Below are 12124 nucleotides of genomic sequence, written 5' to 3'. Positions count from 1 at the left end.
TCTTCATCACTGGATAACGGATCGAAGGTGATGACATCACAGCTTCTGATGACGGACGTGTAACTACAGCTGCTCTCCGACTTCACCGTGATTCATATTCACACTTCAGGTGAACTGTACGACCCGAGGAGGCGGAGGAGGAGGAGGAGGAGGAGGAGGAAGAGGAGGAGGAGGAGGAGGAGGAGGAGGAAGGTGATGGTGGCAGGAAGAGGAGGGGAGAGATATTGGAGGGAGGGATAGTTAATAAGAGAGTAGGAAAAGGTCAAAATGGGAGAAAGAGGGAAGCAGAAGAAGAGGAAGAAGAGGAGGAAGAAAGACGAGACGGAGACGAAGAGCGGTGACGTCGCGTAAACCGCTACAATGTCGCCTCCGTAAATAACGCCGGGCGGCGGAGAAAGAACACAGATAAACGGCGAATAATGAGAGCGATGGATGAACAAAAGAAGAAGCGAGAGACAGACAGAGACAGCAGATGATGTAAGAGGGACAAGGCGGATGAGTGCGGATGATGAAAAGGAATGCATCATGGGAGTTTTAATAACACGCTACGTCAAATCTGCTAAGGACTGCGGCCGCTGCTCGTCTCCCAGTGTGTGTTTGCTTGTCCCATTAAACATTTTAACCCTCATCTGCATCTAATAGCATCCTCCTCTTCCTCCTCCTCCTCCTCCTCCTCCTCCTCCTCCTCCTCCAGACAAGATGTGTGTACTTTTTGGCGAGTGTACTTTGCAGATAATAAACCTCCCTCGCCGAAGACGAGCGGCGCCTGAGTGGCAGCCGGTGCTGAGGCGGCGGGATCCTTCCCCCTGCACTGCGGCTAGCTGCTAGCATGTATTATTTAAAGGATTACAGCAGAACAAGTGTTCAGCAGTCAAGGTTTATCATCGGTAACGAGACTCCAGTGAAGGAGGAAGTCTTGGAAGGAAGTCTCCGCATGAAGAGAGATACGGCGAGGGAGGGAGGGACGGTTGGGTTCTCGTCCCAACTCGTCCTCTTGCGTCGGTTTGGATGAGATCTCACGGAAAGTTGACGCTCCAGGAGTCACATGGTTCACTTTCAAGCACTTATTTAGTAGTGCGACTGCGGCTCAGTGATATGGAAGCCTGTTACCGCCACAAAAGAAACAAAAACAGTCATAATTATGAGATAATCTTGACTTTATTATCTCATAAATGACTTTTTATCTCATAATTATGACTTTTTAACTCATAATTTCGACCTTTTTATCTCATAATTATGTCTTTTTATCGCATAATTATGTCATTTTATCTCATAATTATGTCATTTTATCTCATAATTATGTATAAATATCTCATAATTATGTATTTTTATCTCATAATTATGACTTTTTAACTCATAATTTCAACCTTTTATCTCATAATTATGTCTTTTTATCGCATAATTATGTCATTTTATCTCATAATTATGTATTTTTATCTCATAATTATGTATTTATATCTCATAATTATGTATGTTTACCTCATAATTATGACTTTTAACTCATCATTTCGACTTTGTTACCTCATAAATGTCTTTTATCCCATAATTATGTCTTTTATCCCATAATTATGTCTTTTTATCTCATAATTATGTATTTTTAACTCATAATTATGTATTTCTATCTTATAATTATGTATTTCTATCTCATAATTATGTCTTTTGATTTCATAATTATGTAATTTTATCTCATAATTATGTAATTTTATCTCATAATTATGTATTTATATCTCATAATTATGTCTTTTTATCTCATAATTATGTCTTTTTATTTCATAATTATGTACTTTTATCTCATAATTATGTTTTTTTTTTTGGCGGAAACAGAATTCCTTAGTTTCGCATTGTCCATCTTTCACCAGAGGATCGGTGGTTCGAGTCCCGACTCTGCTCATCCATGTCGATGTGTCCTTTTTTAATTGTGTCTACGGTGTATAGAAAACATGAAAGTCTCTTTGGATAAAAGCGTCAGCTAAATGAAATGTAAATTAGAAAAAAAAGGACACAAATAAAAGAAACTAGCGTCTCCTTACCCAGACTTGAGGTTTTCGATGGCCTCCTCCACGCCCTTCTGGTTGTTCCGGATCATGTACTGGTGCATGTTGGGATAGTTGGAGCGGATGTTCTCCTCCGTGCTGCCGTTCGGCACCGTCCCGAAACGCAGCGGTGGGTACTGCTCCGTCGGCTGCTGGAACTACGAGGAGAAGATCAGAGACACGGGACGTTAGAGAGAGGAAGAGCCGGACGTCTTTGAGAGGAAGTGAGAGGAGAGACGGATGAACGGGGGTTTGAAGTGTCGGAGCAGCAGGATGCAGAAGTTCTGGGTTCTGCTGAAACTCAAGCTATTCTGAAGTCGCCCACCTGTTTGTGGAGAAAGACGAGAAACCAAAGGACCCTTATGGGACGATCGCTTTTATTCGTTCTCGTCCTCTCGTCTTGTTCTTGTACTTTACAAAACAATGTACATTCCGGCTCCGTAGAGCCATCACTCGGTACCTTCTTATCCGACAGCCCCGACACCGTGTCGATGTACTCCTCCTGGATCATGAAGGCGGCCAGGTTGGCGGTGTAGGAGGCGAGGAAGATGACGGCGAAGAAGGCCCACACCAGCACCTGGAGGAGGAGGCATCAATGAGGGCTCGGGCTGACAGGCGTGCACGTATTTTAAGATTCCTCTCCGGTGACACAGCCCTCACTTCGTGGCATTTCACTGCTAAACCCCGCAGCTGTCTCGCCCGGAGGCTCGAGTCGTATATTTGTCAGCGTGACACTTGAGCCTCCAGGAAAAAAAAGCACAAAATGTGTAAAAATGTCACTGCAACTTTGACATTTGTCCTTTTCTTACTTGAAGTTCAATTTATTAAAAAATAACCTCTTTCTTGAGCCTGACATTACATCTTATTATGTCTGTCACACTCATGAATGAGTGAATAATGAAAAACACAGTCGCTCAGTCATGTTGAGGAGCTTACGGAATTACGTAATTTTAAAAATATAACGATCTTTTTTTTTTAAATGTAGTCCATCGCTTCTCTTTTCACACGGGTTTACAGTACTTTACCGTTTAAATGTATTAGATCGGACCTGTGGATGATGATCTAGAAGCGTTTGAGATTTTTAAAACTCACTTCCTCATTTTCGAAAAATCTGTAAAAAACACATAGTGTATTTAAGTACACAGCTAAGGTACCTTTACTAGTATTTTTGCCTTTTATGCAACTCGTATATTTCTACTCCAATTTTGCAGGAAACGCTTTGCTTTTTATAAATCTGCACTGAAGTAAAGTTTTAAGAACAGCACATGTCCCGACAGAGGAGAGTTTTGTCATAGTATTGCCTCTTAAATAACACAAATAAGCACAAATCCCACTACTTGATGACACCAGCTGACAAGAAGCTGCTTATGAAAGGTGGTTTGAGGACTCGGAGGATGAAGTGAGAGACGCAGATCCGTCTCAGGCGGCGATGATGAGCGAGGCTCTTTGCTTCCACGGAGCTCGGTGTTCACGCCAAGAGTTCATTTGCATAATTTGCATAATGAATAAGAAGAACAATGTCCACTCTCCGCTCTGGCAGCAACAGAGGAGTCATTTAAAATGGAGGGTTCGTCCTCGCTCAGGGGTCGTGACCTCTGGGCCACGCCGTAAAAAAAAAACCTATTAAACTTTGATGTATGACATCAGTTATACATGCTTGTCAATTATCGACAGGGTGCATGCTGGGACGGACGCCGTTGACCCTGAACCGGCGTGTGCAGGTCAGAGAGAAGAGACACTTTGAGTTAAAGACACTTTGTATCTTTTTGTTGTCGCGCAGTGGATTCCGTCTCTTCTGTCGTAGAATAAAAGTCCATCAAACCGGCAGTTTAACTAAAAACGACCACACTTTCCTGAGGAAAAGAGCTAAGAACGTCTCCTCTGACCCAGTTTGTGAGCCCATTGAGCAGCTAATGAGCTCTTGTGATGATTGGGGTTGTTGTGGAAACCACTTGTGACACCTCAAGCTCGCCGCCTCCTGTGGATTCAGCTGATTTCTCCTTTCATGTCGTGGGGACATGGAGTGGCAGCAGGTATTAAAATACCTCTGCTGTGAAACAAGTGAATGAACCCTCAAACTGATTGCACCGGCTCATAAAACACACACATGTATATTTAAACATATGTGTGTGTTTTATGAGCCAGTGCTCATATGTTCCTCTAATTTGGAAGTGAAGTAGAAGTAAAGTTGCATAAAAGTTAAATGCTCGTACAATCAACAGTATAAGTACCTCAAATATGTTCTGAAATACAGGATCTGTGTTATTTTACTGTGTTTTAAACTGTGTTTTAACTCTTCTATGAACTATAAAAATTATCTGATAAATGATATACATATATGGTATTGTAAAACATATTTAGCTGTCAGTAAAATTGTATTTACATCAGTCAAGGCCTCAATTGCCTTGCCCATAAAGTGGTGAGTCTCTGAAAAAATGAATAAAATTCCTTATTTTTTGCAAAAATAGTTTATAAAGTCATTCAAGAAAAACTGGAGGAGGGATTTCTGCACACAGAAGTGTGAGTTAGAGTAAAAAAAACTTAGAGCTATATTTCAAATTCCCAGATCCCCTGAGAAGAAATGGCAGCTGTCGAGACGGAAGAGATGAATTTGTACGTGCCTCAGCAAGTTACTATTTTATAAAATTTCATCTGCTTTGATTTGCTCGCTGTGAAACCGAACCAGACTTCGTAGAAAAAGCACCAAAAGTATCAAATTCTAACGAGACTAAAAAAAAGATAATAATGGATTTTTTTTTTCTTTTTTTTTCGCTTCTGAAACAAATGCTAAACGTAACTTTTAGTGCATCATTCCACCTGCACATCATGAAACCAATGCCTTCTACTTGTTGGTCGTCCAGCTCCAGAATATATGAAACAAGCGGGAGCTCAGACGACCAATCGGCGACTCGGCCGGAGCGACTCACCATGATCTTGCTGGTGGTTCCTCTGGGATTCTCCACAGGCACAGAGTTGTTGAAGACCAGCGCCCACAGCAGCCAGACCGACTTCCCGATGGTGAACTTGGAGCCGCCGGACTCTGGGAAAGAAAATCAAGATTTTTAGGTGATTGCGGACACAAATTAGCCGGTGGAAGTTAAAGCTGAGCCGCGTCAAATCTAAAGTTAGTAAATGAGAACGTGTTAAAGCAGTTAAGCACTCCAGAGCTCTGGCGCTCTGGGGTTCCCTGTACCCATTCTTCAAGTAGTCGTATGAACCCCAAGAGTTATAATACTTGTGTTAATTTATATTATTTTTTTCAGAATTTTATTTGTATATTTCCAAAAATGAAACTTTTAGACCAAATTTTGATCATAACTATAAACATCTCGCATGATCTGAGCATAATTTGATCAAGATTCCCCAAAAAGGCCTTCTTAAGCGTCCCCGAGTTTTTCCAGATGCATGCTTCAAGGCCTAAACAACAACCTACAACGTTTTAAGACCCCTCTTTATAAAGATGATGACCTAAAGAAGCAGAATCTGCAAGACGAATCACAATAAAATAAATCATTAGGGGTGTTACTAAGGGGTTTCAGTCAACAAACGGCGGTGTTGAAAAATGTAAAAGTTATAACCGTTATGCTTAAACATGCTCGGATTGGGGCATGCTGGGTATTACTCTGTGCATAAATTTCCGCTTAAGGCGTGTGACGCGTTATAAGAAACCTCCCCCGCCCACGGAAGCCGGCGCAGTCGATAATGGGCGCCGCGGGGCTCGGGGTGCGAAAGGTTAATATGCAAAGCCAAAAATATGTGACGCCCCAATGTCATTGGTTGGAGAAAAGTCTGTATTGTCTTGTATTCATTTGCACCAATCACAATCTTCTTACAACAAGATGCCGCGACGGTGCCGTTGCAAAATGGCGGCTAAAATAAAGGCGTCCAACGGCGTCAGAGGAAGAAGTACCGAGAGACGGAGGATGAGCTGAAAGGCAGCATGTTTAGGAAAGGAAGGATTTTAGCACAAAAGAAACCACCTACCTGTCAGTCAAGGTCTGTGCGTATTTCCACTTGCGTCGAGTTTATTATGAAGTAAGTCTCCAAATGATTATTAAGTACTGTAAGAAATAGTACTGTAAGAAATGTTCAAATCAAACCTCCGCCAGTCAGCGTTTGCTTTATTAAAAATCAGCAAGCTGGTCGTGGGTAGTGGAGTGACTGTTTTGACAGTGGAAGAAGAAGAAAAAAAACGGGAAGTTGTGCATAATTTAGAGCAAACGCCTTCCTCAAATCATCTCCCCACACACACACACACACACACACGACTGATTAAGACACGTTGGTACTCGGGCTGTGAGATGAAGAAGCTGATTGGCGTGCCGGCTCTTACTCTTGGCGCTCTGCAGGCTGCGGTTGTATCCCACGGGGCTGAAGAACTCGAAGATGAAGACGGTGACAGCCACCACCGACAGGCACATCACGAACATCATCACCCACACTGCCGGGCTGTAGGGCTCTGCAACACACACACACACACACACACACACACACATACACACACACACACACACACACACACACACACACACACACACACACACACACACACACACACACACACATACATACACACACATATCAGATACAGTTTCAGGAGTTTTCATCTGTAAAGCACCACTTTATCAAACGTCTGTCATGGCTGGACAAATAAACCAGTGTCCTGCTTAAGTAGCAAGAGAATAAATAAATACATAAAACCCTCTTTTTGTCACCTACTGCTAACAGCACCTTTTTTTATTAGATAGAACAGGAAGAGAGTGAAACCAAAACACATGATCGGTTACTCAGACCAAGAGTGTGCACACACGTTATTTTCTGCCATAATGGAAAAGAATAAAATAAATAGCGGGCATGTTATGAATTATTAACCTTATGGCATCGAGCCCTGTTTTTTCCGAAAATCCGAATGGTTAATGTATATACTAAATTCCAATTATCTCCTCAACCATTGAATAATTTAAAATGGTATAATATACAGAAAACTCTTGGGAACATAGATCATATATATATATATATATATATATATATATATATATATATATATATATATATATATATGTGTGTGTGTGTGTGTGTGTGTGTGTGTGTGTGTGTGTGTGTGTTACTGGTATATTGGTTTATGATAGTAAACAGAAAAGGGAAAGAAATATATATATATTTTGCAAAAAAATACTAATTAAAAGTTGTATTTTCTTATCGTAACTATATGTGCTATATTTTAATTTAATATATAACATAGCTCTGTATGTTAAGAGTATCTGTGCGATTGCGTGAAGTTAAGGATTTTGAATAATTAACTTTGGTTGGCAAAAAAAATTATGTGTTCAGCAAAAGAAAAAGGGAAATGGGACTGAAAAGGAAAACACTTATGCAGCTGAGTGAGATGCAAGCTGTGACAACAAGCTAGTCACACTGCTTCTGTGAAGACGAGCTGCAACACGCTCCCTGTGTTCAGTCAAAGGTACTGCATGTCTCGAACCCGGAGATAATGAGCATCACACACAGTGGAGAGTCTGCGGGTGAAGACGGGAGGAGACAGCAGGGTGCAGCAAACTTCTGAGATTTTCCAAATTAGTGAGAGCTTTCCTGCCGACAGCAGCAGCTGCAGCTAATCAGAGCGTACCGGAGAGAGACGGCGTGGCTGCCGGGGTCGACTCGTCAACACCTTCGTCTCTCGGCAGCGTTGGAGGAGGCGGCGTGCCGACGAACCAAAAGAGCAACGAGCTCACTGTTTACAAATGAGGCTTTTAGCCGGAAGCTCCCCTGCAGAGAGACAAACTGTGTGGGGGATTCATCCATTAAACCTGCTGGCAGACATGGGTTAATATGCTTTTAAGGCCCACGGCTGTCAAACTGAGTGCCGGGAGGACCGGGAGGCTGCAGGTTGTATTCCCAATCTCGCTTTCCATCGCAGAGGACCTGCATCACAGCTGCAGAATCCTGTGATGCACTTTGATCACAGCGTTTTTATTCTGGTTTTAATGTTCCATGGTTTTATCAGAATTTGGTCGAAAGCATGAAATCATTCAGATAAGAAAAAATCACGTCGGGGTCACCACTTAAAGCGCGTACTAATTGTTGAATGCCTGGTGTAGCCTCCGGAAGAACTTCTCTCGTTCTCTGAATTTATTTTCCTTGATCACAGGCAAAGTACTATAATACAGAATATCACGATTTATTTTATCAGTTACACTTGTCTTTTCATTTTTAGGCCTTTCATCGTCAAGTCTGTACTCATTGGGATCAAACGAAGGTCTCCATCCTCTAAAACTTGAGCTGGGCTCCAGCTGAGACCTGCTGTCTGAGTCCTGTTAAGTGACTACTGATGTAAATCTCACATTTCCTAAATTCTGTGGCCTCGAAAGGAAAAGCTTTTCAATAACGAAATAACAGGGACCTTTTGAAAGTCGAGAATTTATAGGAAAATCTGTTTTATTAGCGGGAGCTTTGTTCGTGGCTTGTGTCCAATAAAGACGGCAGCAAGGAGCAGAAGTACTGAGGTGATTTAACTAATAATGTAACTCTGTATCAAATTAAATGACATCATAACAAAACAGGGAGTCTGCATATAATATTAATATACACGTTCTGTCATGTGTGGTCTGTTCGGTGAGAAGATTCCTGGTAAACAACCAGATTTATTGTCACTCATTGTCAGAATTACGTGTTTTAAACTGTGTAAAAATAGATGTGTCACGGTGTGAGATCAGACTGATATGACGGACACGTGGTCGTGAAACAGACTATACAAAATAGATCCTCCGTTGGCACTAACTGAGCTTTTGATCCGTGCACACGGCACTTTTTCTGCATCTATACCGTTTTTGGTATATTATGCATGTATATTTATGAGCTGTAAACCTAATTGTGAACTTATTAAAGGTGTGAAGACTTGGAAGGAAATGAAATACATTTACAGCCGCTCCTTTAACCACAAACTATATCTGACTATCCCATCAGGACGGTCACCTTTAGGTGTCACGTGTGGACAAATATACGGACACGGCAGAGTTATGATTTGCTGCCTCCTTTCACAGTCGGCCATAGTTTTTTTCTAAAAAAGAATAAAATAAAAGCTTATAAAAGGAGATTTCTTCATTAATTCATAATTTAAAAAACAGCTAAATATGAAGTCATGGTAAGTAATGAGAGGATTGAAGGTGTTTGGAGCGAGGGAAGTCAAGGCGCAACCGTCTGGTATTCAAGAGCGTCTTGTGATCGGTAATTAAGCTTTTCACATTCTGCTTGAGGTCAACAGTTGCTTGGTGACTGGAGACAGGAATTGCTATTGCCTTATTCCATTAAAACAAAAATGATTATCACTACGTGCTCTTAGTTATTCAATGTATTTTCTATAAAAAAATATAGCTCATCATAGCTACAAAACTTAATGCTCTGTATCTTGTTTTTTTCTTACAAATCAATTAATGCACGTAAATTGTGAACCAGGAAGTATAAAGGCCGACAAACTCCACATAGAGGAAGGGGCGGGGCCAAAAACACTGGACTTTTACCCATGAGGCCGCTGTTCGTGTGACACCTACAGTCAATGAGGATTTATTTGTCACATACAAAACAAACCAGGATCTTCTCCTAAACTTAACCAAGTCGTTTTTGAAAATGCATGCATGCATCACATATGAAATGTTGCATGAGGAAAGTTACTGTAGTGCAACCTGCTTTTTATTTGACATTCAGAAGACTATTTTGTCGTAATTTGCATCAATTTCATGAGCTGTTTACATGCTTTGAGTATAATTACACACTTCTTTGCCTCGTAGCATCTGTTCAGCCCAAAGGAGGTGATTTAAATGATTATTATTATTATTATTATTATTATTATTATTATTATTATTATAATGATTGTACTTTTTGGTCTGATGTCTTTCTCGGACCAAAGATTAAAACAGCGGAAGCTTTCTTTTTGCTCAACAAGACATCTTGATCTTCATCACTTTACTTGCATGTGTATCCTTAAGAAACAGTTACCCTTTTATTATTATTATTATTATTTCTTGAATATCTTGAATTGTATTATTTTTTAATTTCTTGAATTTTTTGAATTTCTTAAATTTCTTAAATCTGTGTCTGCGTCTGAGCACTGGATTTATTTCATGCATATTTGTCCGCTCATGTTCTCTCAACAGGTGGAGACTGTTTCATAGTTTTGCATCCCAGCATAAAAGACTAAAGGATTTAATCCAGTCTGTCTCCCTGTGGTTGAATAAAATAAAAAAGTAAAAACGTCTTGGCAGTGAAAGTGTGTAAATAATTACACTGAAGGTTCCCGTTTGATTTATTGTCTTTGACTCCGACAGACGAGGATCTCTTCAAAGCGCCGTCAGCCTTGTTTTATTCCTTTTTCACTCCACATTCTTGCACATATCCCAGCTGCCCATATATCCATGTGTTGGACATCAGTCGGTCTATTTATATCCGCATATGTAACCAAGGGAACATCAAGAGAAGACGTATGATCTTTGTCAAGGACGCCCTCTCTAGAGGTCACACCTGGGAGCTGCCGGGTTCAACCGCAGGCTGGTGCAGGTTCCCGTGAGCGGCCGGGGTTCAGGTTCGGGGTTAATGAAGTTTACGTGACCTTCCTCCAGGGCATTCGAGGGCATTTGCGACACAAAGTGACAGCGTGACTTATTCGTTTGGCTCGCCAACGCGGTCCCAGCCGGTCCAGAGATTCAAACCGGCGACCTTGACACTCTCTCCGCTGAGAGGAGCGGCGGCACGGAAGAGTCGGCTCGTGTATTCCAGAAGACCTTTTAGTTTAGTTTAGTTTTTTAGTTTCAAAACATTCTCGACAGAAAGCGAAGAAAACCATCTACCGTAAAAGTCGGGTTACACGCTGCTACTACCTTCGGTCAGCGTCCCCGTTTGCTCCCCGCTGTAGCCAGCTAGCGTTCATGCTAGTTCCCCCGCTAACTTCCGCTAGATCTCCGCTAGCTCCCCGACAATCACCGAAGGGAGCTAGCTCCCCGCTACCACCACCGAAGGACCAGCCCCGGCTCGACACCCGACTCGGGCAGAGGGGACGCGGACAGTAGCAGCAGCAGCGACCAGTAGCAGCAGGAACGGGGAGCTAGCAGCAGCGCTAGCTAGCACTGTTCCTAGCTTGCTACAGCGGGACACTGACCGGAGGGAGGAGAGGCTTGTAACCCGACTTTTACGGTATGTATGGCGTAGAAACCAATGCGCTAACCGAAACTAAGAAATTGGACATTTTCCAACGGCACACCAGACGATCTCTCACCGAAAATCACCGAAATAGACAATAAAGCGGAGGATGCCTCAGGGCGGGGCTTGCTGTGATTGAAGTCCCTGCCTCTACCAGAGCCGTATACGGCGTCGCTACGTAACTCCTCCCCATTACAAATATGGTAAAATGACAACGCCCGTAATCCAAGATGGCGACGGACAAATCGTCGTATTTGAGGCTTGGAAGCGTCCGTCCACAAACCCAACGGGTGACGTCACGAAGGCTGCGTCTACTTCTGGTACATAATCTATGGTATGCACTCAGAAGTAGAGGTGAAAATGTCGCCCCTTGCTGGTTTGGAGTGCGTGGCTTTCTCTTACATATTGCACCTTTATTTAAAAGTGACGTGACCTCGCTGTCGGCCTGAGAGGCTCTGTAGGGAGAACCGGAGGACAAGGACCCAGTGAAGTATGACATTTTACATCAACGCCACAATGCTATTACAGACAGTCATTACAGTGAGGCATTCTCCCATTTAGACCTTTGAATGGATCCCATTAATATTGCAGTTTCCACACGGGGACGTGTGGCGGCCGCAGCGTTTCCATACGTAGCCCTCGCTGCTCTTTCTGTCTTATTACTGCCATGATACGCACCTGGAGTGTTTTATTATGCAAATATCATGTGCATATGTTATTCAATCTAATTTACACCTGCAAGACAAGTGCATAGGGGAATGGAACCGCGTGCTACATTCACAGCGCTGCACAAGGCGACGGACTAATTACACTTGAAATGTCACTTGTACTGAACAAATATCGCCATAACGGTACACACACACACACACACACACACACACACACACACACACACACACACA

At 42.3% G+C, this 12124-nt stretch overlaps 1 protein-coding gene across 1 annotated transcript in view; it reads right to left on the bottom strand.

Annotated features, from left to right (window-relative positions):
- The window catches only part of grin2da (glutamate receptor, ionotropic, N-methyl D-aspartate 2D, a), a gene marked incomplete at both ends in the record, with an annotated part of 115480 nt that overhangs the window by 19600 nt on the left and 83756 nt on the right, over positions 1–12124 (bottom strand). The window contains 4 exons of the mRNA XM_079231932.1: positions 2031–2191; positions 2494–2610; positions 4961–5073; positions 6367–6492. Coding sequence (XP_079088058.1) covers positions 2031–2191; positions 2494–2610; positions 4961–5073; positions 6367–6492 — 517 coding nt within the window. The remainder of the gene's footprint in view (positions 1–2030; positions 2192–2493; positions 2611–4960; positions 5074–6366; positions 6493–12124) is intronic.

Source organism: Taurulus bubalis, assembly GCF_910589615.1.
Source record: "Taurulus bubalis genome assembly, chromosome: 16".
Classification (NCBI taxonomy): Eukaryota; Metazoa; Chordata; class Actinopteri; order Perciformes; family Cottidae; genus Taurulus; species Taurulus bubalis.
The sequence above is the reverse complement of the archived record's forward strand: the minus strand, read 5'-3'. Positions and strand labels throughout refer to the sequence as shown.